General features: G+C 38.4%; 1 protein-coding gene across 3 annotated transcripts in view; it reads left to right on the forward strand.

The window, feature by feature from the left end:
• slu7 (SLU7 homolog, splicing factor) overlaps positions 1–24,090 on the forward strand; it is a 49,407-nt gene extending 25,317 nt beyond the window's left edge. For all 3 annotated transcript variants that reach the window (XM_078550602.1, XM_078550601.1, XM_078550600.1), the window contains 11 exons: positions 361–429; positions 5,337–5,381; positions 6,340–6,468; positions 7,867–7,964; positions 10,723–10,790; positions 10,899–11,038; positions 16,022–16,183; positions 18,930–19,034; positions 20,184–20,267; positions 21,442–21,552; positions 23,600–24,090. In XM_078550602.1, the coding sequence (XP_078406728.1) occupies positions 361–429; positions 5,337–5,381; positions 6,340–6,468; positions 7,867–7,964; positions 10,723–10,790; positions 10,899–11,038; positions 16,022–16,183; positions 18,930–19,034; positions 20,184–20,267; positions 21,442–21,552; positions 23,600–23,779 (1,191 nt within the window). In that variant the 3' untranslated portion in view covers positions 23,780–24,090. The remainder of the gene's footprint in view (positions 1–360; positions 430–5,336; positions 5,382–6,339; positions 6,469–7,866; positions 7,965–10,722; positions 10,791–10,898; positions 11,039–16,021; positions 16,184–18,929; positions 19,035–20,183; positions 20,268–21,441; positions 21,553–23,599) is intronic.
• Positions 24,091–24,698: the final 608 nt, after the last annotated feature.

Here is a 24,698-nt window from a genome sequence, read left to right on the forward strand (position 1 = left end):
TACTCTAACTGAGGATAAGTTTGTCAACAGGGCACAACACTATCATTCAGTCAGTCAAACAAAGTGCTTATAGATCACACAAAGATGTAAATAGTTGTGAATGTTGGGTTTGATCTTGGATGCATTCTTGTATGCATCAAACTGAAGTGACTGAAAACTTGCTCTTCAAAAAAAATTGTATTTATATAGTGCCTTTTAATGTAGAAAAATTCCAAAGTGCTTTGCAGATGTGTAATAATTAAAATAAATATCAGCAAGTAAGTACCAAAAAAAGCAAACACTGAGTAGCCTGCAAGACACATTAGACTCAAATTGAAGTGCTCTGTCAGGATTATTTAAATTATGTCAAATCTCTTTTAGGCCAAGAGAACTCTGAAAGCTCAGAAACTACAGGAAGAGCTGGCATCTGGGAAGTTAGTGGACTATGTGGTGAGTATAGTGACCACGATGTTACACCATATCTGTAATAGTATTTAAAGCTGTGAGTGTGCTAGCTTCAAGACTGGACTGAAACTGTAGACAGATTTTTGGAACAGAATATAGAATGTTGGAAAATTTAGTATTTTTTTTCTCTACTCTGCACTTAACAACTAACCCAGGTATCCCTCATTGACCTGTAATCTGGGTCATATGCGGAGCAGGGCTTGTCAGTATTCTGACAAAAGGTCACATCTAGCTTTGTAAAGCACCTATTGTTGAATCACTTTTTTGTGGCTCCAAGATTGTATGGTAAAACTGATGAACATTATTTCATACAGGACCTTGAAATATCATTTTGGAAGCCCAATGTTTTTAGGAACATTGTGAGCTTTTAGTTGGGTTCTGCTCCTGGAACAGATTTGAATAGCTTTCTTAAAAGCAAAATATTACAGATGCTGGCGATCTGAAATAAAAACAAAGTGCTGAAAAGCTCAGCAGGTCAGGCAGCATCAGTGGAGAGAGAAATAGAGTTAACCTTTCTAATCCAATAGGACTCCTCTTCGGAACTCAAGAAGTAGAAATGTGATGGATTTTATGCTGTTGATAAAGGGGGGGTGTCAGGTGGAACAAAAGAGAAGGTCAGGGATAGGTGGAGAGTGGGGGTGGCGGTGGGAAGTAAATACCAAAGATGTCATGGAACAAAAGGCAAAGGGAGGGGTAATGGCTGTAGTAAAGAGCAAAACATGGGTCCAGAGTAGGGGGGAGAAATCCTAAGTTGAGCGAAAAGGAAGACGTCGAAAGTATCATTGTAGAAAGTAGCACCATCAAAACAGATGTGACGGGGACAGAGAAACTGGAAGAATGGATTGGAATCCTTACAGAAAGAAGGGTATGAGGAAGTGTAGTCGAGGTAGCTGTGGGAGTTGGTGGGCTTGTACTGAATATTAGTAGCCAGGTTCCCAGAAATTGAGACGGAGAAGTCAGGAAAGGAAGTATTGGAGATGGACCATGTGAAGGTGAGAGAAGAGTGGAAATTGAAAACAAAATTGATGAATTTTTCCAGTTTCAGATGAGAGCAGCACAATACAGTCATCGATGTACTGGAAAAAGAGTTGTGGGAGGGGGCTTGAGTAGGACTGGAACAAGGAATGTTCCACATAACCTACAAAAAGACAGGCATAACTAGGGTCCACACAGGTATCCATAGCAACACCTTTTATTTGGAGGAAGTGAGAAAAGGTTAAAGAGAGAACAAGTTCAGCCAGGCAGAGGAGGGTATTGATGGATGGGGATTGTTCGGGCTTATTGTTCAAGGAAGAAGCAGAGAGCCCTCTGACCATCCTGGTGGGGGATGGAGTGTAGAGGGAGTGGACATCATAGTAAAAAGGTGGTGATTCGGGCCATAAAACTGGTAATTGTTGAATTGATGTAGGGCGTCAGAAGAAACACTAATATAGGTGGGAAGAGGCTGGAAAAGGGGAGAAAAAAATAGTCAAGATGGGAAGAAATAAGTTCATTAGGCAGGAAAAGGCTGAAACTATGGGTTTACCAGAGCAGTCCTGTTTATGGATTTTGGGAAGGAGGTAGAAGTGGGCTGTTTGGGATTGGGAGAGTATAAGGTGGGATGCTGTGAAGGGAAGATCTCCAGAATGAGGTCAGTGACAATTCTGGAATCAATGGCTTGATGTTTGGTGGTGGGGTCATGGCCCAGGAGGAGATAGGAAGAATTGTCTGCGAGTTGGCGCTCAGCCTTTGCAAGATAGCGGTCAGTATTCCAGACAACAACAATACCATTGTCAACAGGTTTGATAACAAAGTCAGGGTTAGATCTGAGAAGATGGAGTGCAGCAAGTTCAAAGGGAGTCAGGTTGGAGCAAAGAAATTAAGATGGCTGGTATCATGCTGACATTTCTCAATGAAAAGATCAAGAGCAGGTAAGAGGCCAAAGGGAGGGGTCCAGCTGGTGGGAGAGTATTGGAGGCAGGTGAAAGGGTCTGCTGGCGGCGGGGGAGGGCTCCTGCCCAAATAATTTAGTATGGAGGCAAAGGCGATGGAAGAAGAGTTCAACGTTGTGCCAAGCCTGAAATTCATTGAGGGGGTGTAAGGGGATAAAACTAAATCCTTTGCTGAGCACAGACCTTGTGTTCTTGTGTTCCTTAACACCTGAAAGGAAGAGAATGTTTCTTGTTAAGACATCTGATGAGACAAGGCATTAAATGAAACAGAATAGCTTTCTGCAAGTCTGTCTTTCAGTGGTTGATCCTGAAAAAGACTTTGTTGCAGCAAATGTAAAAGAGCCTTGGAGCATTTCAGTACCCTTGGGGACTCCTGGCTCAGGCAGTTGACAAGACCTTACACTGACAAAAGGAGGAGGAAAGTTCAGCACCGCTAAGGCCTGAGAACCCTGTCTTGGAGCCTCGTGGCCTGTACTAAAGAGTTGCATTCAGAGAGCCTCAGCTGGTACACTTTCAAAAATGTTTAAGCTTTAGTTTTGGGCTGCTTTCAGCTTAATGTCTTGGCCCTTAGACCATCCAGTTTGTGGGAATTCCTAGTACAAGCTCATCAGAGGCTGCAATTCATCCATAATTAGGGCCTGTGCCTATCAAAAATGCACATCTTGCTCCACCCCTCTGGCAAAGCTCTGAGAATCCTGGAACAGCATAGAACAGCGATCATTAAAATGAATCTCCATCCCATTTTCTGACCTTTTCACCTGAAGAATGGGCATTCTCGGATCTAACAAGTTACAGAACCGAAACTTCCGTGGAGTGACAATCACTATCAGATTGTCACTCTGCTTCTTTTTACTTATCCGAGATTGGAGTTGCAGATTTCTCACCCAGACTTCCAACCTGGGCCTGCTGAGAGATGTGCAGCATAGCTGCTCTTGGAGCCCCTCTGTGCAGTGCAGGACTGCTGCGGGAAGTGAAGTCATGCCCCCTTTTTATGGCACTAGCTGCTGTAAACCAGTAAGTTTAAAGGCCCCAGCTACTTTGACAGGAGAGAAGGTAACTTGGTGAGGGAGTAGGCGGGGGGTTGGGTGGGGTCTCGGGTGATCAGGCGGAGTGGGAGGTAGTTGGGGTATCGGGAGGGTAGTCCGGGGCAGGGTTGGAGGTGGGAGTCAGATGGATGGGAGAGTCAGGTGGTCAGAGGGGGTTGAGGGAGGTCAGAACTTATTTTAGCATCAGTTGGAAAATGTCATAGATGAACACCCATGAAAGGAGCTCCATATAAATACTTTTCAGTTTCAATTAAAACATATTATGATCATATTTTTTTAATGTGAAGTAGAAATTCATTATATATAGACTGCAGGCAAATTGAAGCAAAAACATTACTTAAAGAGAGTAAAGGATTCTTTTCAAGACCTAAAACTCATGCAGTTTTGTAATACAACTTTAGCCTATTGTTGTTTCTAGGTACAAAAGAAGTCAGTAGGTGAGGTCCTAAAAGCCAGGACTCTCTTCAAGGACATTTTAAAGTTAGCACACCAGGGCATGATTAAACTCAAAATTAAGCTTATTGCTGAGTTTTGGAGAGTGGAAAATTCAATTTCTTAATTGGCAGGAATTGCCTGTCAGCTGCTAATTTAAAAATGGTGGTGCCAACGAGCAGCTTGCTGCACTCTGCATTACATAAAACCTCAGCTATTTTGTTCCAAACTCATGTCCCCGGTGCTGTGAAATCAGATGCCTTTTCCTTTTTTGATCAAGGAAGCTACCATTTACTTTTTAAGTCCCTGCTTAAAGTAATTATAAAGATGAAAAGAAATACTGCTCAAGTGTTTCTGATTGTACCACACTTGCCTCCAAGCTTTAATTAATTATTCAGATCATTAAAACATTCTAACTTTCTGAAATGCATCCATTGAATCTACATAATTGGAAATTTTTGGCACCAAAACCTTGTTAATCTGTGACTAATTTCCTAGCAATTGAATAGAATGTAACACTCAGTGATTACCTCCACAGGCTTTGAGTAAGTACTATCTTGGCTTCATTCAAAAGTTGAAAAGCTGCAAGTAGAAAAAGCTCTTCCTTTGGTGGTGATCATGGTCTAGCCCATGTTTCTTGTGAGGCCTCGATAATGAAGAGCCTATATGTTGTGTGATGTGACAATAAGTTTCAACTATTTCCAAAATTCCTCTTTGAGATAATTTCAGGATTCACAACAAGTGAGAAAGATCAGTGGCTTATTTTAGGTGATGTAGTCCGTATGCTTTGAAGCTGAGCGATATCTAGTAAATTTTATCCTTTTCCTGTGAATTTTCCATACAATTGTCTTATTGGGCTTCTGCAGGCTGTAAGTTTTTCTATCCCTGCATGATGCATATTTGCATCTAACAGAGAAATGTTTTAGGCATTTGTAATGCTTTTACAGTATTTGGTCAGGAATCGAGGCTTGTATTTTGAAGATGTAGATAAATTAGGTTGGGTAAAATATAGCAATGTATTTTCGTATTTCCTGACCTGTTACTCATTTGGTCGGTTTTAACATCCATCCAAAGGAAAACTTTAAATAGACAATCAATCTAGACAAAACTTTTAATCTTGTTTATGCAAAGATACTGAAAAAATTCACATAACTATTTCTATTGGACATCTATTTCAAATGAAAGCCCCCAGGTAACAAAAATTTGTGCACACTAGGTGGAATATAATAATTGGCGGAGTAGCTGTGAGACCAACTGTGGAGCGCATTAAAAAAAAAATTACATGACAAAAGCAACATTTCAACATGAAATGCAACTGAGTAGTCTTGTTAAAGACTCTCAGAATAAACAGAAACTTTATTCTGGTCGATGTCTTAAAACTAAGACAATTACACAGTGGATATAAATCTAGCATTACTGTTCTAATTTTTGTTTGGCCATGCTTAATCTGCATAGTTGATCTATCTATTTTTTATTACCGCAGAACTCTTCAAGACGTCAGCGTGGAGAAGAGGATCATAACTCAGCGGTATGTAAATAATTAAATGGAGCATTTTTCTCATCACTGAATCTTTCTAGTTCCACTTAGAGGAAGTTTATGAAGTGCTTCTGTTTACAATTAACGTTAGATATAATTCTCCTCACCCAAGGCATACCCCCCACCCAGTTTCTTCATTTGACTCTCCATTCTTGACTTTGCTGGGGTATAGTTTCACACGTGCTCACAGGCATGCTTTATTTCTGATGAAGGAGCCCAACCACTTGGAGGGCCATTCAACAATGATGCTCATGTTCTGCTCCAGCCCAGTGCAGTCCTCATCTGCTGTACACTGAGGCACTAGATAGCAACCAGAAGGATGACTTGAGTTGTTCTTCCATCCAACCCTGTTGCAGCACTCCCAATTCTGCTTCCTGCTGAGTTGGACCAGCAATTGAATGTTAGATCTTCCTATGTCCCATTCCCACGCATTTTCTCACAGAATCATCAGAAAAACATGCTACATAAGTTATAGCATTTATTTATATTAAATAAAGATTTTAAAAAATTATATTCAATTGCTGAATTAATTAATGCACTTGTTCTGTAACTCGGTAACTGTGGTCCTTGCTAAATAGGTTCAGGATAGACCAGGGCCCCTGTGCAACCAACCTCCACCACTGGGGCCTCAGTACAAGCCCCTTATGCACTTGTGGAAAGAAACAAACATAGCTGCACATTACCGAGGAGTGTCCCTAATGACCTTAAACCCAGCAAATGAAGAGGCTATCACTTGGCTTCGGGGATTTGCATATACTTAATAAATAAATTCTCTGTAAATGACCTGTGATACCAGTGATTGGATAAAGGGGTGTTTTGCTCTTCATAAGTAAAACTTTTGGCATAAGTAGAACCATAGAATGGTACAGCACAGGAGAAAATGTTATGTATTTTGTTTTCTAATGTAGATATAGTATATCGTTGAGCTTTATAATTGTCATTATTTCAGGAGAAGGACAACAGTGAAGATGAGGATGAAGATAAGTATGCTGATGACATTGATATGCCTGGACAAAATTTTGACTCCAAGCGAAGAATTACAGTCAGAAATCTTCGCATTCGTGAGGACATTGCAAAAGTATGGAAGTATTACTTATGCTTAGTTTTAAGCACCATATTTTCTGAGCTTCCTGCTACTCAGTAACATTTACTGTTGGTGACAGTACTTGAGGTAGAATTGCTGCAACATGTTTATGCTTCCAGGATGTAGACTTTGAAATTTTCAGTATTTGGAGATGTGTGATGTCCTGATTGTGTGGCAGCTGCTAATTTAACCATGTATCAGATTTGAAAGTGTTTATATATCCTTCTAAGTACTTTTTTGGCCCTTTTTTTATTTCTTTGCAAAACATATGTTCAGTAGTCAATAGAGTGGGCTTGCAATGTGACTGGTTCCAACAAATGGTGTTTTTCAGCTTGTCGTTAGGACGCCCTTGTAAGCTACTTAGGATAATTTGCATTCCAGTAGTATTCAAAAGCATTGTTTCTGCACTATTTAAAGCAAAATCTCCCAAATCAACTAGTAAAATTGTCTTAAAACCATAGTTTGAAATGTAAATTATCCCTTTGAGAATTGCATTTGCATCCTGGACCAGAACAAAAAAAGCTGCAAGATTACAATTTTATTTTATTCTGCAAGTAATACTGCTCCAAGTTTTTTCTTTGATTCTCTGCATTTCCTATTATATATGAGAAAAAAATCTACGTGTGTTACATGACAAATTTTGTATTTTGAAAACTGGGCAGACTGTTCTATGGTAAATTCTGTTCTATGGTAAATTTTTGTGGGGCGTGGTTCTGCAGATGCTGATAGTCTTCTGGTACCCTCCACCAAGTGGTTATTCTTTAAATATGGGCATATGCAGGAGTGGTTTGAAGCTATTTGACTGAGATCCTCCACACCCATTGTTACAGCAGGGAATTGAAATTACAGCTTTTTTTTTCTTTCTTTGCTTTGTTTCCCCTCTCCAAAGTTAAGACACTTCAGATCAATTCTGATCCTACAGCCAACCTTGGCAAGGTCAACTATCTCAGCATAATTCCAGGCCAGTTGAACTTGTAACCTACCTTGCTCCATCTAGCTTGGTGTCATACAGAAAAATGTACTTTATCAAGTGAAGAATCAAGACAACTCGAAAAGATTGTGTTTAGTGTATGAATGCTTATTATTTTCTTGTGAGCTGTGATGTTGTGTCAGCAAGCTTCCTAAATCTATTATAAAGAAATAGATTTTTGAAAAGATCTATACATGGTTGCCTTTTTGAAAAAATGCATTCAGCCACTGAGGGGATTAATTAGTTCAACAAAATAGAACATAATAGGAACCCTCATAAATTATCACTGAATCTGAGAGTTGTAGATTGTGATTTGATATACTGCTCACTTCTGTTCTACAGATGATATTTTAAATGCAAAAAAAAGCAGTCTTGTGTTTGTGCACTTCTCATTATGTAATTTATTTTTTTGCTTTTCTCAGTACCTCAGGAACTTGGATCCAAATTCAGCATATTATGATCCGAAAACGAGAGCCATGAGGGAGAATCCCTATTCCAACACCGGCAGAAACCCAGATGAGTAAGTCTTGGGATATTAAGTCCTTACTTAATGTCAACTGACTTAACATTGTTTCACTTCGACATTGTTAATAAAGTAGTACCAGTATATCTATTTAATGTTGCCAGTTTCATTTTAACTCTGTTTACCACAGACTTTGTCTTCTGTGGTCTGTCTGTTCACATGACTTTTCCCATAGTGCTATCACCCTTGCCCTCAGTCCTCCTCCTTCATGGTCCCAGCCTTGATGACCCCCAGCCTCCCCTTATATTAGTCCTCAGGGTCTGCTCTTTAGCATCTCCTGACTTCTGGCTTCACTCTTGGCTTTGCTTCTGATCTGGTACGGAAGTCCTTGACTCCATCTAGTGGCAGAAGTTGGTTGCTGTGTGTAGTCAGGATTTAGCTGGTACCTGCACCAAACAACTTCTACCATTAGATGGAACCTGGTCAATCTAAAAGTATTGAACTGAGGCGAGTACTGTATTTTTTTTAAGAATGTAATTGTATTTCTTTTATATTTAGTGATGTACTGTATTTTGCAAGTTATTTCAGCTAGGAATGCATAGTGCTGCTACACATGTATGGTATGGTATGGTATTTCAACTTGTATATTGTTTTTTCTGGGCAAGAAATGTCTGAAGGAACCTAACTCTAGCTTTAACATTGATTCCTATGGGAACCTACGATTCACTTAAAGTTATTTAATAAAGTCGTGATTTTCAGGAACACAACAACAGCTTTAAGTGAGGACTTAACTGTGGATGCATGGTTAGCTCAATAATAGCCACAATAGCACAGATCTGGTTATAATTATCCATAAAAGGATTTTATCAGATGCATGGTATATTTTTATTACATATAGACTGTTGCATATTTTCTTTTAAATAAGGAAAATACAATGTACTGTGTTTAGATAACTGAAAAAGGAATAACGACTTTCTGGGTGTTGAGTATGGGCTGTACTCAGCTGAATTTAAAATGAAAGGCTGTTAGGAATGTTTCAGTGCAAGTTGAGGAAGCTCAAAATTACTGAAAACACAATTCTGAAATCTAACGGTTGCAATAAATGTTATAATTTAAAGTTCATGCATACTGTATTCTTTTTCTATTTTACACTTTAGACTTTTGTTTTTTAAAAAGAAATTGGAAAATTGAATGCATTCTTTAAGTTTGCTAAAAGCACCAGTCTGATTTCATTTTTGTTCCTGGGATATGAGTGTCACAAGGGCATCATTTATTGTCCATCCCTATATAGTTCGGAGGCTTGCTAGGTAATTTCATAAGGCAATTAAGAGTCGACCACATTGCTGTTGGTTTAGGTCACATTTAGGCCATACTGGGTAAGGATAGCAGATTTCCTTTTCTAGTGAACCAGATGGACTTTTAAAACAATCAGGTAGTTCGGTGGTTGCCATTACTGATGCTAGATTTTTTTTATTCCAGAATTATTTAATTCATTGCATTTAAATTTTCCAACTGCCATAGTGGGATTTGAACTTGTGCCTCTGGATCATTAATTTAAGTCTCTGGATTACCAGTGCAGGAACATAATCACTGTGCTACTGCACTCCTTAATTAAGTTTCCCATTGCCTTCAGTAGCACTGGATCCAAACCACAAAGAAATGCAGTGTATCTATAAACGCACCCCTTTCCCTAAAGTCTCTTACTAGATTCATCTTCTGTGTATATTCTAAATATTTCTGGGATATGTTTTCCTTGAAATGTTTACAACAGTTCAGATGAAACTTTGTTGTTTGTAAGTAGAAGGTAACTGAGAGCCTTTGTGTCATATCCATTTTATAATCCCTCAGTATGTACCAGAATCAAATTGCAGGCTTGCAGTGTACAAAAAGATGACAACAAAGGGCACTATGTCTAATGATTCAGACTGGAATAGTTGAGTTTGGAGGTGACAGAGGCATGGATGAGGGTCTGCTCAGGAGATGGGTTGAGTCATGGGGCGTAGTTGAGTGATGGTGTGGAGGTGGATATGTCCAGTCTTTGTAGTGAAGATATAGGACTCAGGCTAGAGTCAAATAGGACACTGAGGTTCATCTTGAAACACTGGCTGGGGTCAGGCATGGAATTAGTGGCAAGACTGTAAAAGTTTCTAGCAGCATGGCAAAGACAATGGCTTCTGTCTTCCCAAAATTTTAATGGACTAAACTGCACTTCACTGAGGCAAGACTGATTGTCAGAGAAGCAGGCTGATATATAACAGGTGGAAGAAACATAAAAGTTGTATAACAACAGCTTGTATGTTGAATTAAGGACAATGTCATTGGATGATGTTGTCAAGGGGCACCTTGTGAGTGAAGATGATGAGGGACCAAGGATGAATACTTAGGGCAGCTTTTACTTACGACCATTGGAACGTGATTGGGGTGCATAGAGGTGTTAAACATTATTGCTCAGAATCTATGAATTGAAAATATGCCAGTAGATCTGCAATAAAAGTTTTGCCTTTAGCGTTTTCATCTAATCACTTGCATCTTATTGACTCAAATATGTTCACAAAACAGAAGCAAATAATAACTGAATGGCTGGACAGTCTAACAACGAACATTTTTTTAAAAAGAGTGTTACCGATAATTAGTACTTAATATATCTTCATTAAAACAGTGACTATACTTCAAACTCATTTCATTGTTTGTGAAAGGTTTTGAGATGTCCTGATATTATAAAAGGTGCCCTATAAATGGAAGGTCTTTTTTCTCTAATGATGTCACATCACTAGGCTATTATCCATAATTATTTCCTTGCATCTTTTTATTCTAGAGTTGGCTACGCAGGGGATAACTTTGTACGTTACACAGGTGACACAGTCAGAATGGCACAGACTCAGTGTAAGTCCTGTAACATTTGAAATTGAAAGATTTCAAGGCTTTATCTCTTTGTGTGTTTTATTTTGTAACTGTGATACACTTGCATTAACATATTTTTCCTCCTGATAGTGTTTGCCTGGGAGGCTTATGAGAAGGGTTCAGAAGTTCATCTCCAAGCTGATCCTACGAAACTTGAAGTCCTTCACCAGTCTTTCAAGGTTAAGAAAGAAGAGTTTGAGAAACAGCAGAAAGGAAGCATATTAGAGAAGGTACAATGCAAAATAAATTTGAAACTGTGTAGTATCACGGAAAGTTGTATCTTTAAAGGTGAACACCTTTTTGCTCAAATATTATAGAAAAAAATACTAGCTCTGGAGAACTGTGATTCATTTTTAAACAAATCGTCAGTTTCCTGATTAGCATGGAGACTCTTGGGTCTCCTTCCCTGCTTGGTCAAAACATGACATCACCAGCATGGAATTTCCCAGTGGCTTCAATTGCAACTGTGAGGACAACAATTTCAAACCAACCTAAATGCTTATCATCTTACCTGATGATGTGTGACTGGTAGAGTTGTTGCATTAAAGGAAAATTAAAATGAAATCATGAATATATCGCTGGATACCTCTGATACTTCGTCTTTTATTGCATTTTTTTTGGAAAGCCCATTTCTGTTTCAAAATGAAGTATAGAACCATGAAGTTCCAGACTGACTGAATCAAATATTTCCCAAAAACTGCTCCAAAAGATAGAGTAAACCACAAGAGCATATTAATCACAGCCTTAAAAACTCATTGTATGGTGTGTTTTTTTTTGTTTATTAAATTCACTTCAATAGCTTTAACTAAATTTCATGCATAAGTCTTTCTCATCAGACAGTAATGGGGAAACGAGTGTTTCAACAAGTGCCCTGATGCATCAGTGTGTCAAATCAGTTAATTTTATTACAGTAATTAATTAATCATTACAAAAAACTCAAAGTTTGTCACAAAGTTTGGGATATTTAGTATAACGATTTTAATTAACAGGATCAACAATAAGTTAAAAAAAGCATGCAGTGGCCATTATAAGTGAACACTCAGACTTGCATAGCTAGGATTTCACTTAGGGCATTTAATTACAAGGTCAAAGTTGCTGGCTCATTGGCAATACAGCTCTTATGTGCATCTGCTAGAAATTATGACATCACCATTAATTCTGTAGGGAATATGGTGCTAAATATCTGATATTCAAATAACTAATGTGGATGGAGGCTTTAACCATTTTTTATTCAAGATCCTACCAGTATATCTTTGTAAATACAAAAGAAATAACCACTTCAGTGTTGGTTGCTTTGAAGAACTTGTGCAGATACAGTGCCTCTAACCCAGCTGTCCAAAAACCAGAGCTGTCTGAAAACCAGACATTTTTAGAATGCGCCATGCATCAATTTTAATTGAATAATAAAAAAATAAACTTACCTAGATAATTCGGCTAGGTGTTGCATTGGTGTGGTGCGACACTGGACTAATTATCTGCTTCGCCATTGGAGGGGCCTGTCTATTCCCATATTCCAAGCAACCCTTGGCACCACCTGACCCGAAATCTGGCAAGATCTGAAATCTGCTTTGGCCTCAGTCTTGAGGTTGCTGGTTTTGAGACGTTGTACCTGTACTAATATTTTCCATACAGAATTCCAGACTTTGATTAAAATATATTTTTATCCTCTATTTAAATCGTTTCCTGAATATTTGGAAATAGGAAATGGTGGATGAATTAAACAGATATTTTGCATCTGTTGTATTGTAGAGGATACAACATCCCGGAAATAATCGTGCATCAGGACGTGAAAGGGAGGAAGGAACTTATAACAATTGCAATTGCCAGGGAAAGGGTACTGGGTACTAAGAAAATTATTAGAACTAAAAGCTGATGAGTCCCCAGACCCTAATGGACGTCATCCTAGAGTCTTAAAAGAAGTGGCTGCTGAGATATTGATGCCTTGGTTTTAATTTTCCAAAATTCCCTAGATTCTGGAAAGGCCCCATCAGATTGGAAAAATAGTGAATGTAACTCCAATATTCTGAAAGGAGAAAAGACAAAGCAGGAAACTACAGGCCAGTTAGCTTAACATCTGTCATAGGAAAATTACTGGAATTTATTATTAAGGAGGTCATAGGGCAGTTAGAAAATCTCAGTGCAATCAAGCAGAGTCGACATGGTTTTGTGAAAGGAAAATCATGTTTGGCTAATTTATTGGAGTTCTTTAAGGAAGTAACAAGCAATGTGGATAAAGGGGAACCTGTGGATGTGCTGCACTTCGAATTCTAGAGGATTGATTAACTATTAGGAAACAGAGAGTAAGCATAAATGGATCATTTTCAGGTTGGCAAGATGTGACAAGTGGAATGCCACAGGGATCAGTGCTGGGGCCTCAACTATTTACAATTTATATCAATGACTTGGATAAAGGGGCCGAATGTATGGTTGCTAAATTTTCTGATGATACAAAGGTAGGTATGAAAATAAGTTGCGAAGAGGATTTAAGGAATCTGCAAAGGGACAAAGATAAGTGAGTGGGCAAAAATTTGGCAGGTGGATTATATTGTGGGAAAATGTGAACTTGTCCACTTAGGCAGGAAGATGAGAAAAACAGCACATTATTTAAATGGAGACAAATTACAGAACTCTATGGTACAGAGGGACCTGGGTGTCCTGGTACATGAATCATAAAAGTTAGTATGCAGGGACAGAAAGTGATCAAGAAGGCAAATGGAATATTGTTGTTTATTGCAAGGGGAATGGAATATAAAAGTAGGGATGTTTTGCTACAGTTGTACAGGGTGTTGGTGAGACCACATCTGGAGTACTGTGTACAGCTTTGGTTGTCTTATTTAAGAAAGGATATAAGTGCGTTAGAAGCAGTTCAGCGAAGGTTCGCTTGATTGCTACCTGGGGTTGGGGGACACGGTTATCTTATGAGGAAAGGTTAGACAGGCTGGGCCTATATCCAGTGGAGTTTAGAAGACTGAGAGGTGATCTTATTGTAACGTACAAGATCTTGAGGGGACGTGACAGGGCGTATGCTAAAAGGATGTTTCCCCTTGTGGGCAAGACATGAGAATGAGGGGACGCAGTTTATAAATAAGCGGTCTCCCATTTCAGATGGAGATGAAAAGAAATTTTGTAGGGCCTTTGGAACTCTCTTCCCCAAAGAGCTGAGGTAGATAGATTTTTGACTAACAAAGGAGTCGACGGTTATTGGGGGAAGGCGGAATGTGAAGTTGAGGCCACTATCAATCAGCTGTGATTATTTTGCATGGCAGTGCAGGCTCGCGGGGCCGAATGGCCTACTCCTCCTGATTTATATGTTCATATTTGTGCTGAATGTTTTTAAATACATTTCTGGCTAAACTAGTCATTTCTGTAGAAATTATATTGTGTTTAAATTATATTTAAAACTATGCAGGTAGTTATTTAAAAAAAAATTATTATCCAAAACTGCTTATTGAGTATATGTGCCAGAGAAACCATTGATAGAATAATATTTTTCTTTCCAAAAATGACTTCTCCTGCACTCCCAACAGGTATCAGGTTTAAGAAAATGTAGGTGTTGGAGTTAAGGTCATACCTAAAAGAAGTTCTTTGTCTGTTTACCTCGGGGTCTTTCATTTGATGTGGTTTTAATTACAATCTTAAGACTTGTCTGAGGAAAAAGCACTAGATTGCTGTATGCTAAAAATGTGACAGAAGATTGCTGTATGCTAAAAACGTGTGACAGAAAGGGAGAAAGAATCTTAACAATACCCCAGTGTCCAGGTTGATTCAGTGATTGATGACAATAGAAAAAAATTAGTTATCTTTAATATACAAAGGTTAGCTCATGTGCCTAATTGAAATCTAATCTGACATGAGAAAAGTTCTTCTTTTACAACGCATAATATATCAAAGCAGAAATCCATTCTTCAAAAATTTCTTATTCTTCATTTCAAAAATTGCATGTATTATTTTAAGAGCAAAATTAGAAGGATTGCCATATTGCAGTAAACTCTTAAATTTTTCTTTATGGTGCTACTGACTCCAGCCAGAATCCCAGATATTACCTTGACTTATGGCCATGTGAGGTCAAAAGATGTTTTCAAAACTGGCCATTTTGTACTTTAATGAGAATTAGAGCAGAATAAAAGAGTGAAGCAGTGTGATCATTTAAGTACTTTGGATTTAGTCACACTGCCTCCTGGTCATTGTTGCCTTTTATATTTTGTTGGTACTTTTCCATATGCTCCCTATCATCAGTTTTGTACTCTCCTTTTTTGTTACATGGCCCCTTACTACCTCTGCGCTTGAACATGTTTTTTAATTGCTTTCCTAACCCTCTCTGTACTATGTTTGGAGTTTTTCATTGTAATTGCCAATTTGTGTGCCTTTTTGAACATCAGATTTTAAATTGAAAGGCACACGTTGGGTGTCTTTTTTATTATTCGGTGGCGCAGTTCTGACAGAGTCTAGGGTCACTGGGTGCAAAACAACAGAGCTGTATACATGTGCCAGTTCCCTGCCTTAAACTACCAATTTAAATCTTTTATATGTAATCTGGATTGTCAATTCTTTGCATTATGAATATAGCCCTCTGTGATTGCAATATGTCCATTTACATATTGTTATAATCCAAGTAGAAAGTTAGGGATTGCCTGAGCAACTGAAGGCTATAAGTCTCGGGTTTATGTATTGTTTTGCAATGTCAATGGGCAGGCATTGTAGTGGGAGGCACTTTTTCATCCAATAGACAAACCAGATAGATGTAAATATAGAACTTGAGATGAGTCAGCTTTCTGATTTAAATTTGTTTGTTTCCACTCATCAATTTGACTTTTAAACACATTCCAAATATTTTTGGGCCTGAGTAGTGTGACATTGCATTGGATTTTTACTTGGGCCTTTGGCCACAATGGCTCTGATTTCCTGTAGTACATTCTAGTCAGCTCTCCAGATTTGGCGTAAATTCACAAATGGTGGATTGGCCATTGGATCCTAATATTGTTGCAGGGAATTCAGGCCCAATGTTTTTTCTGAAGTGGGGAAAATATTTAAGTTAGAATTTGCCGAACTTGTGTTCAGTCTGTATATGCTTGACCCGTATGGAAGTGATGTCTGTGAGAGTAATCATATGATGATCTGATTAATTTTTAAAGACTTTTGGAGCAATGATCAGCTCTCCTATTCTAATTTTGTACTAGTTACTGATATTTAATAACATCACCTTCTCTTTGCAGTATGGAGGCCAGGAGCACCTAAATGCTCCACCACGTGAGCTGTTGCTAGCTCAGACAGAGGATTATGTGGAATATTCAAGACATGGTGCTGTCTTAAAGGGCCAAGAGAAAGCAGTTATACGATCCAAGTATGAAGAGGATGTCCTGATCGGTAACCACACAGTAAGTGATTGAGTTTTGATTAACGAACTCTATATACTTCAGTCTTTCACAGCCAATTGTATGGTAATGTGAGCAGGTTAGAAGTATGATTTCTTCTCATGAATCGTTTAATGGAATTTGTGTTTCACCGTCAATTCAGCGTCCCCTGCCCTTTCCACATCTCGTCTTGGTATCTCACTGCCCCACATACTTAGGCCATCCTCCCCACATAATCTTATCCTTGTGCAGTACTACTTTGTCTTCCTGGGGATTTGGACTTCATAATCTAATGTAATTCTTAAGGCAGGTTAGACTGTGGTTTAGGAAAAAGAACTTGCACTTACATTGGACCTTTCATGATCTCAGGATGTCCCAAAGCATTTTACAGCCAGTGAAGTCACTGTTGTAATATAGGGAAAACTCAAGAGGCAATTTGCACACAGCAAGTTCCCACAGCGCTCCCTCAATATTACAGTGAAGTGTCAGCTTAGATAATGTGCTCAAATTTCTGGAGATGGGGTTGAACCCATAATTTTCTGATTTAGATGTGTGTGTGCTTTATTACTAAGCAAAGGTTGATACTGGAGCATTTGGGTGGAATGCCAGGAAGATCAATCATTATAACATTGAGACAATGGGAATTTGTTCAGTGCATCTCATAGTAGTTTTCACCCCAGGATCAGAATGGGCTTTCTAGTCTTGGGGGAAAAGGCATCACTGTTGGTATGAGTTTCCATTATCAGGGAAAAGGTGGGGTTTTATTTAAGCTGGTAACTTTTGAGAGCCAACTTGATTGGCCAATCCGTGTCACACAACCAAGGGTCGGAGCTTTCTTTCTCTTCCTTTCGTTCTCAACATCAGTTGTGAGCATTAAATAAAAAATTTTGCACACTGTTGTTGAAATAGAATTTTTGTGTTGATGGGGGATGCAAGGGTGGGAAATATTTTTTTTCTAGCCCTGGTGGATTCTTTGAGGTACTGATATTGTACTGAACTCCAATCCTTGAATTGGAATCCAGTCCTTAACCATGGTGAATGATGACCCATTCAGATGTTGGTCATTAGACACTTCATAGTGCCAGGTCTATTGAGAAACTCTTTCATGGTACTGTGCAGGAGGGGAAAGGGTCAAAACGGATCTGGGAAATGGGACAGACACCCCACTTCCTGTAAGGAGTTCATTTCATTTTCCTAGTTTCTTCATCTCCATCGCATCTGTTCCGATGATTCAGATTTACATGCCAGCACTTCCGTTATGTCATCTTTCTTCAACCGAAGGTTCCCCTTCATTGTGGTTAACAGGACCCCTGTCCGTTTTCTCCCCCTTTCCTGCACCTCTGATCTCACTCCTTCCCCACCCTCCTAGAAGCACGATAAGTTTCATTTGTCCTCAACTTCCACCTCACCAGCCTTCATATTCAATGAATCATCCTTTGCCATTTCCACCACCTTCAGTGTGATGACACCAACAAACACACATTCCCCTCTCCTCCCCATTCAGCATTCCACGGGGATTGTTCCCTTCATGACCCTGGTCCACTCATTAATCACCCCCTCCCCTTTTCATGGCACTTCAGAACACAAACACAGGACATGCAACACCTACTCATTTACCTCATTTTTTTTCCACCCAAGGCCCCAAGCGCTTCTTCCCAGTGAAGTAGCAATTTATCTATACTGCATTCAATTTAGTATACTGCATTCTCTGCTTACAATTCAGTCTGCTGTACTTTGAGGAGACCAGATGCAGATTAGGTGACCGCTTTACAGAGCACCTCCGTTCAATTTGCAAGCGTGACCCTGAGCCTGTCATTTTAATTCTCCATCTTGCTCCTACTCTGTAGGAGGCAGAGGACCGAAGGAGCTCAACATGAGCTAGAGGAACAGCACCTCATCTTTCAGTTAGGCACTTCACAGCCTTCTACTCTCAACATTGAGTCAGCAGTTTCAGACTATAACCTCTGCCCTATTTTGCTTCCTTTTTCTTGCTGGCTTCAGTTTTATTTGTCCATGTTTCTTCTTTGTTTTGCTTTCAGACGGTAGCTGTTCATTTATACCTCCTCGAGATACATCTTTTGTTTCTAAACTTATCCCCTTACCATTCCCTTTGGCCTTGCACCACCAACTCTTTTGTCATTTAATCTCTTCTGCCTTCCACCCTGTCACAGACCTTCACCTTTGTTCTCTTCCCCAACCTCCCCTCATCTTACTTCCTTAAAACCTGTTACATTTCTAAATTTTTGCCAGTTCTGATGAAAAATCATCAATCTGAAATGTTAAACCCGCTGAGCACTTCCAGCATTTTCTGTTTGTAATTTCAGATTTCCAGAATCCGCAGCATTTTGCTTTGCTTGTTTGGTCTGTATCTTTTAGTGTCAGTAAAGTATGTATTACTTTCACTTCAAATCAATTTTATTATTTTGCTTCAATAAATTTGTTGATGTTACAGCAATGAGGAAATCACTGTCACATCTTGGCCATTATCGGAAAGTGGTAAATATTAGAAACTGCAGGCCCGTGTGCAATATCATGGGGAATCTTCTAGGTTAAGTTTGAAATTTATTTAAGGAACTAGTTAGCTGGGGGAGACTCTCAGCTTTTGAACTTTTCTTTACTAATATAATACCTTGTTACATTCCTAAATAGTTTTGAACAGATCTTGGTAAATTTGTAATTCTGATGTTATGTAATGAGTTTTCAAATTGTAATGCCATACTATTTGAGCAATCATTTTCATTTCATACTTTGCTTGTGTGTTATTTTACAGTCTGTTTGGGGCTCCTACTGGAAGGAAGGGAGATGGGGGTACAAGTGCTGTCACTCATTCATCAAAACTTCCTATTGTACAGGAGAAGCAGGGAAGCAGATTGTTGTAAGTACTGAGGTACTTCAGAGCAACCCTTATTATTAAACTTGTAAGCTTGCCTAATTTTCAGCAGTCCACATTCAATCTTGTGTATATTTTTAGTATTATGTTTGATTATTAAAGTCCATTGATTCACCTTAATCTTGCTTTAATTCTTCACATAAGGATTCAAATTTTAATCTTGGGCGTTAGTACTTTATTTGCTTTGAAGGGTTTCTAGGTGGGGCACCATGTGACTGTTTATTGCAATTTAGAGGATAGGAAAATATTTTTAGCAGAAGCAGATCTAGGGCCAAAGAGGTTCTGTTCCTGCTGGGTGAAGACTGAACCCCACGCTATCTCATCACTCAACAGATAGAGGGAGAACAATGACAATAGGCAATATTGGGAACCTGAAAAAGAGGGGAGGATTACACAAACTGGTGAATATTCTATCACATCCCTGACTTCAGCTTTGTAAATGATGGAGAGGCTTTGACAGGTTAGGAGGTGAGCCACTTGTTGCAAGGTAACCACTATCTACCCTGTTCTTGCAACCTTGGAGTTCATGTGGTTGAGCCAGTTAATATAGTGGTGGATAACAGTGATGGTGATGTCATTAGGCCAAGAGAAGCTGACTGAACTTTCTCTTTGTTTGAGGTGATCATTACCAGCCATTTGTAAGCCTGGACCTGAATACTATCTAGATCCTGCTGTAGTCTGACAAGGGCTGCTTCATTATCCAAAGAGCTGTGAGTGGAGTTGAGCATGATATATTCACTGACTAACCCCGCTACTGACATTATGATAGAGGAAATGACATGATAAAACCAGCTGTTGAAGTAAACCAAGACGGTTGCATGTTCATTCCTTGGGTACATAGAAAGTTACAAGATTAGTCTGAAACACAGAAGCCAAAAATACCTACAGTAAAGAAACACAAAAACTTTAGTGATAGCATTGTCTTAAATTTAAAATTAATATTAATTTCCAGTTCTGTGGAATGGTCTACAGATGAAACGTTAACCTGTGTTTAATCTTATCAGGTGCTGATGGACTGCTATGTATTTCCAGCAGCGTCTATTCTTTTTTTCTTATAGATAAATTGTTGAATTGCATAAACAATACTAGATTCCTATCTGCATTGTAATGTTGCCCATTTTTTTCTCATTGTAGGTGGAGGATGAATCTGAATGTCTAAGCGAGATCCCAGATTCTATCCAGGAAACATATGAAAGCATACCAAAGACATTAATGGAGGCAAGTATCATTTCTTACATGATATTCTGTACAAATATCATGGAAAACTATAACAACATTTGAAACTTTTTTTTAATTAAGTGATGACATGAAACTGTTAGTGCCTGAATTTCTTAACCATTCTCCCTCGCCTTTTACACTTGTAATTGACTCATCAGCTTGTTCATGGCATCTAGTGATACCCTTGTTGAAGTGATGAGGATTTTGTAGTGTTTGAGAAACTGGTTGCTGAAGGAAGTCCACAGGTACATTCTAACTGATGGCTTAGATCCTGTGAAACCAATCCAATTGCCCGGATGGGCTGCTGTACATATTTTTATGAGCCAACTGCAATTTTAATTATAAAACACTGCCTCTCCACTTCTGATTGAAAAGAGACAAAACCAACATTGTCCAGTTCTGCTGAAAGTTCATTGACCTGGAAAGTTATCTGTTTCTCTTCCCAAACATGCTGCCTACCTGCTGAGTATTTATGATTTTATTTCTCTCTCTGTCAGGTGCAAATCACATTTTCCAAGCACTACAATGATTTTTTTGTCACTTGCAGAGCATTATGATGTTAGATCAAATGCTGATGTCTAGACTGGGAGGTGGCTAGATGCTGGGTGTGATTCAGAATAACGCCAACAGCGTGGGGTTCAATCCCCATTCCAGCTGAGGTAGGCCTGGGGTCTGCCTCCTCACTCTGCCCCACAGTAAACAAAAATCACAACATAAGCCATGGTTCAGTAACCCTCAAATAATCGAGGATTCAACCAGGAGACTAAGAAGAAGAATATCTATGCCATTATTAATACATCTATTGATTCATGTACAAGGACACCCATTCCTCTGAATGCAAACATTTACTTTGAGTTTGTTATCCTAGATAGTATTTGGCCTTTTGGCAGTCTTGGTTAGGTCATAACCTGGGGACTGCCTTAATTGACAAGCTTGCAACAATCAGGAGTACAATTTGACCCACGATTTATGAAAGAAAAACCCCAGATCTTGCCAGCTGAAACATACCTGGTGTGAGACTCTTGAAGAGGGAAAAAAGGGGATAAAATCGGGAGTTGGGGCTGGGGTATGAAATGCAACTCGTGTTGAAATGATTTGAAGACCAACATCTGAGCTTCAAGAAGATTTTGCTTTTACTAATTACTTGTAACACCAGTTTGACTGTTGGTTGTAGATACATAAAGAAAAGCTTAAAGAAAGCAAGAAGAAAAAGAAGAAACAGAGGAAAAATAGTTCAGACAGTTCAGAAGATGAAGATGCAAAGAAGAAAGAAAAATTGAAAAAGGTGAATCTCACATATACCAGCTGTTTGTTCTTTTGCTTTTCAGAGAAGTTATTTAAACCTGTTCAAGTAAATCTAATTTGATAAATTCCTACAGTTAATTCTTTGGTTTTTATGATACTTCCTTTCTGCCCCATTGTTGTGTAAACATGTAGATCAACATAAACATGATAACTAAATTGACGGTGTGAATTCAGAACGTTAAACTTTTCAATATTATGCTGACAAATTGATTATTTGTCATAGTTTACTCAACTTGTGTTTGGGGTTAAACTTTAACATGCAAATCAACCATTAGAAATCAATGCAAAAGTGGTATACTGAAACACTCGCACAGTGCTGTGCAGGCACTCATATATTGATTACATCTGTGCAAGATAAATTTTATACCATATTTATAGAATATATTTGATATAGATCAAATGTCAAAGCAATAGGGATCTTTTACTGTCTGTAAATAATTCAACATAGGCTAGCCTTTTTTAAAGAAAAGTTAATTTACATAGTTTTATTTAGTTATAGTTTAACACAAATGTTGCATGTGGCATTAATATACTTCTTAGTTATTGAAGCACAGATCTATTGCTATATTTCATTTGTGGTGCAAGTGGAAATGAGTTATTGTTGAATAATACATTACACTCAGCAAACATGGTGCTTTGATGGACTGAAATAGTTTGTACTCTGTCCCTCCTAATATTTCTTTCTTTGGCCAATCCTGTTTTTCTCATCCTTCCGAAATATCTTGATATAACATTTTTAACATAGGAAAATATGTGATTGCAATATCTCATCCTTTTTTTAATGCCTATTTTTATCCAATTATGCCATTAAAAAGTGCCTTTGAAGAAAGGTGCAATGTATGGTTTAAATGTAACTTGGCTATTAATATATTATCAGATCAATTTTGTAGCTTTGCAGCAGGCAACAAAAGCTGACTGTGTGGGTAGCTATTAAGTATGTAGCATAGGAGATTCTAATGCCTACTGAAGTTACATGTAATTGATGATATGTACGTGTATCAGTAACATTTTACAAGGTACATTTCCCCTTAGGCAGTTTCATGTTCTGCAAGAGCACATATTCTTCATTTTCAGTTCTCTTTCCTAATATTTATCATTTTTAATTCTATAATCTTAAACAGATAATAGGGGAAAAAAACAGCACTCTTCACAAAATAAAATCTTATGTAAAAATATATATAAATAAAAGTAATGATGCCATAGCGTTCTCATTTTAAAAGTTACTTCAAAATATTTAATGAACTCACTGGCACCTGAAGACATGCCAACACAAATGGTGCTCTTACAGGAGATGGATCATTTAGAGGTACTGTGACCACTAGCCCATGGCATTTTTATAATTCATTTGAAAATATTTACAATGATGGCAATCCTCCCTGTACTTCCCTGTGAGCTGAACCAGAATTGGTGTCGATTGGATTGTTTTGTTTTCAGACCAGCCATTAGGTGCTTTTAATTCTCCACAGAATTTTTTGCTAAACATAGAATTAATTGCATTGTCATTGTACTTATTGTATGTTTTATCAATAATGAACATTGTAGTTTGATAACCAGAAAAAATTTGTTTTGAATTCTTCCTTTAAAAAGGATCCAGTTCTGAATAACATTACAATTATTGAATGTATTTCCTATCATTTTGATTTGCTTGACTTTTATATTTACCTCTTTCTAGTCAGTCCATTAACTTTTCTAGGCAATTTTAATTCAAATTAATGAAATTTCTGGATATTAAAGATAATTAAATGTGTGCGCACAACTGAGACATTAAAATTTTTTTAAAATACGCACACATTGAAGAGCATAGGAAATTTTCAAGCTAACTGTTTATTTAATACATTTTTTTTTATCCATAATTACACTTTAGGGGGGAGGTGATCGAACAAGCCCCATACCTAGCCGTTATCAGTGTGATTGGCTCATAATTTTGCTAGTCTATCTGTTTTGCATATTTTGGAAATTAGTATGAAGTTTTCAGGATTGTTGTTGTGTGATTGCTGCTGCATAATGCTTTATTTTGTCATGCTTAGGCCCTGGTTGCTGAAGAAACTCGTTTGAAGCAAGTTGAGCAAATTTTGCAAATTGATGAACGTAAACGAGGGTACAACAGCATCTATGAAATAAAGGAACCTACTGAAGAAGAAATGGAGGCATACAGAATGAAACGTCAAAGACCTGAAGATCCTATGGCTTCTTTCCTTGGGCAGTAATATATGTGAATTTTTTGAAGATTAGAGAATTGAGCTTTTTAAGAATCCTTAAACGCCAATACTACAGAAGCTTGACTTCTCAGATCTGCTTTCAAACTAAAATTAGAATTCCATAATCTATCTTGTGTGTAATGAATTCAACATCTCCTTTTGCAAATGTTGTCTGTTTCTGGAAAAACTGGCATTTTGCAGTGTTCAACTCTTGTGCATTTTGCTTAGGTTAGGCAAATAGTTTTATACTATGTAAAGATTTGTTACTTTAAGTCTTGACAGTGTACAAGTGCTTCTCCAAGTAAATTGAACTGATTTAATTTATAGTTATATTCAATATTTATATTTAAATCTACAGAGAGCCGGCATGGACTTAATGGGCTAAATGGCCGCCTCCTGTGCCATAATGACTCTATGGGGAGAATTTTCCCATTGGCGTGCAGGGACGGGCCCCGCACGCCAATGCGTAGAATGACGCGCGGTGATGTCAGGCGTGCGTCCTGACGTTACCGCGCGTCATTCCAGTCATCCGTTCAGCGGGCGCGTGCTGGAGGTGGCTGCGCGCCCACCAAACTGTCAAAGGCCTGTTAGGGCCATTAGTAAACCAATTTAGGTCATTGAGAGGGCTGCCTGTCCAATCTTAAGGTTGGTGGGCAGGAAAAGAGCCCAAGTGGCCTTCACGTTTTTAATAAAACCTCATCCACAGGCGGGATGAGGTTTCATGAAGGTTTTATTAAGTGAATAGATTTTTTCTCAATTCATAAACATGTCCCAGCTCATGTGACACTGACACACGGGAACATGTCTGAATAATTTAAATCTTTTTTTCAAAATTTCAATGTGAACTTAATCTCCCAGAGACAGCTCCGTGCCTCGGAGATTTCTGTGCTCTTTTGCGTGCATGAGTGAAAGAGCGCAGGCCCCGACT

The sequence above is a fragment of the Cetorhinus maximus genome, chromosome 10, assembly GCF_964194155.1.
Source record: "Cetorhinus maximus chromosome 10, sCetMax3.hap1.1, whole genome shotgun sequence".
Classification (NCBI taxonomy): Eukaryota; Metazoa; Chordata; class Chondrichthyes; order Lamniformes; family Cetorhinidae; genus Cetorhinus; species Cetorhinus maximus.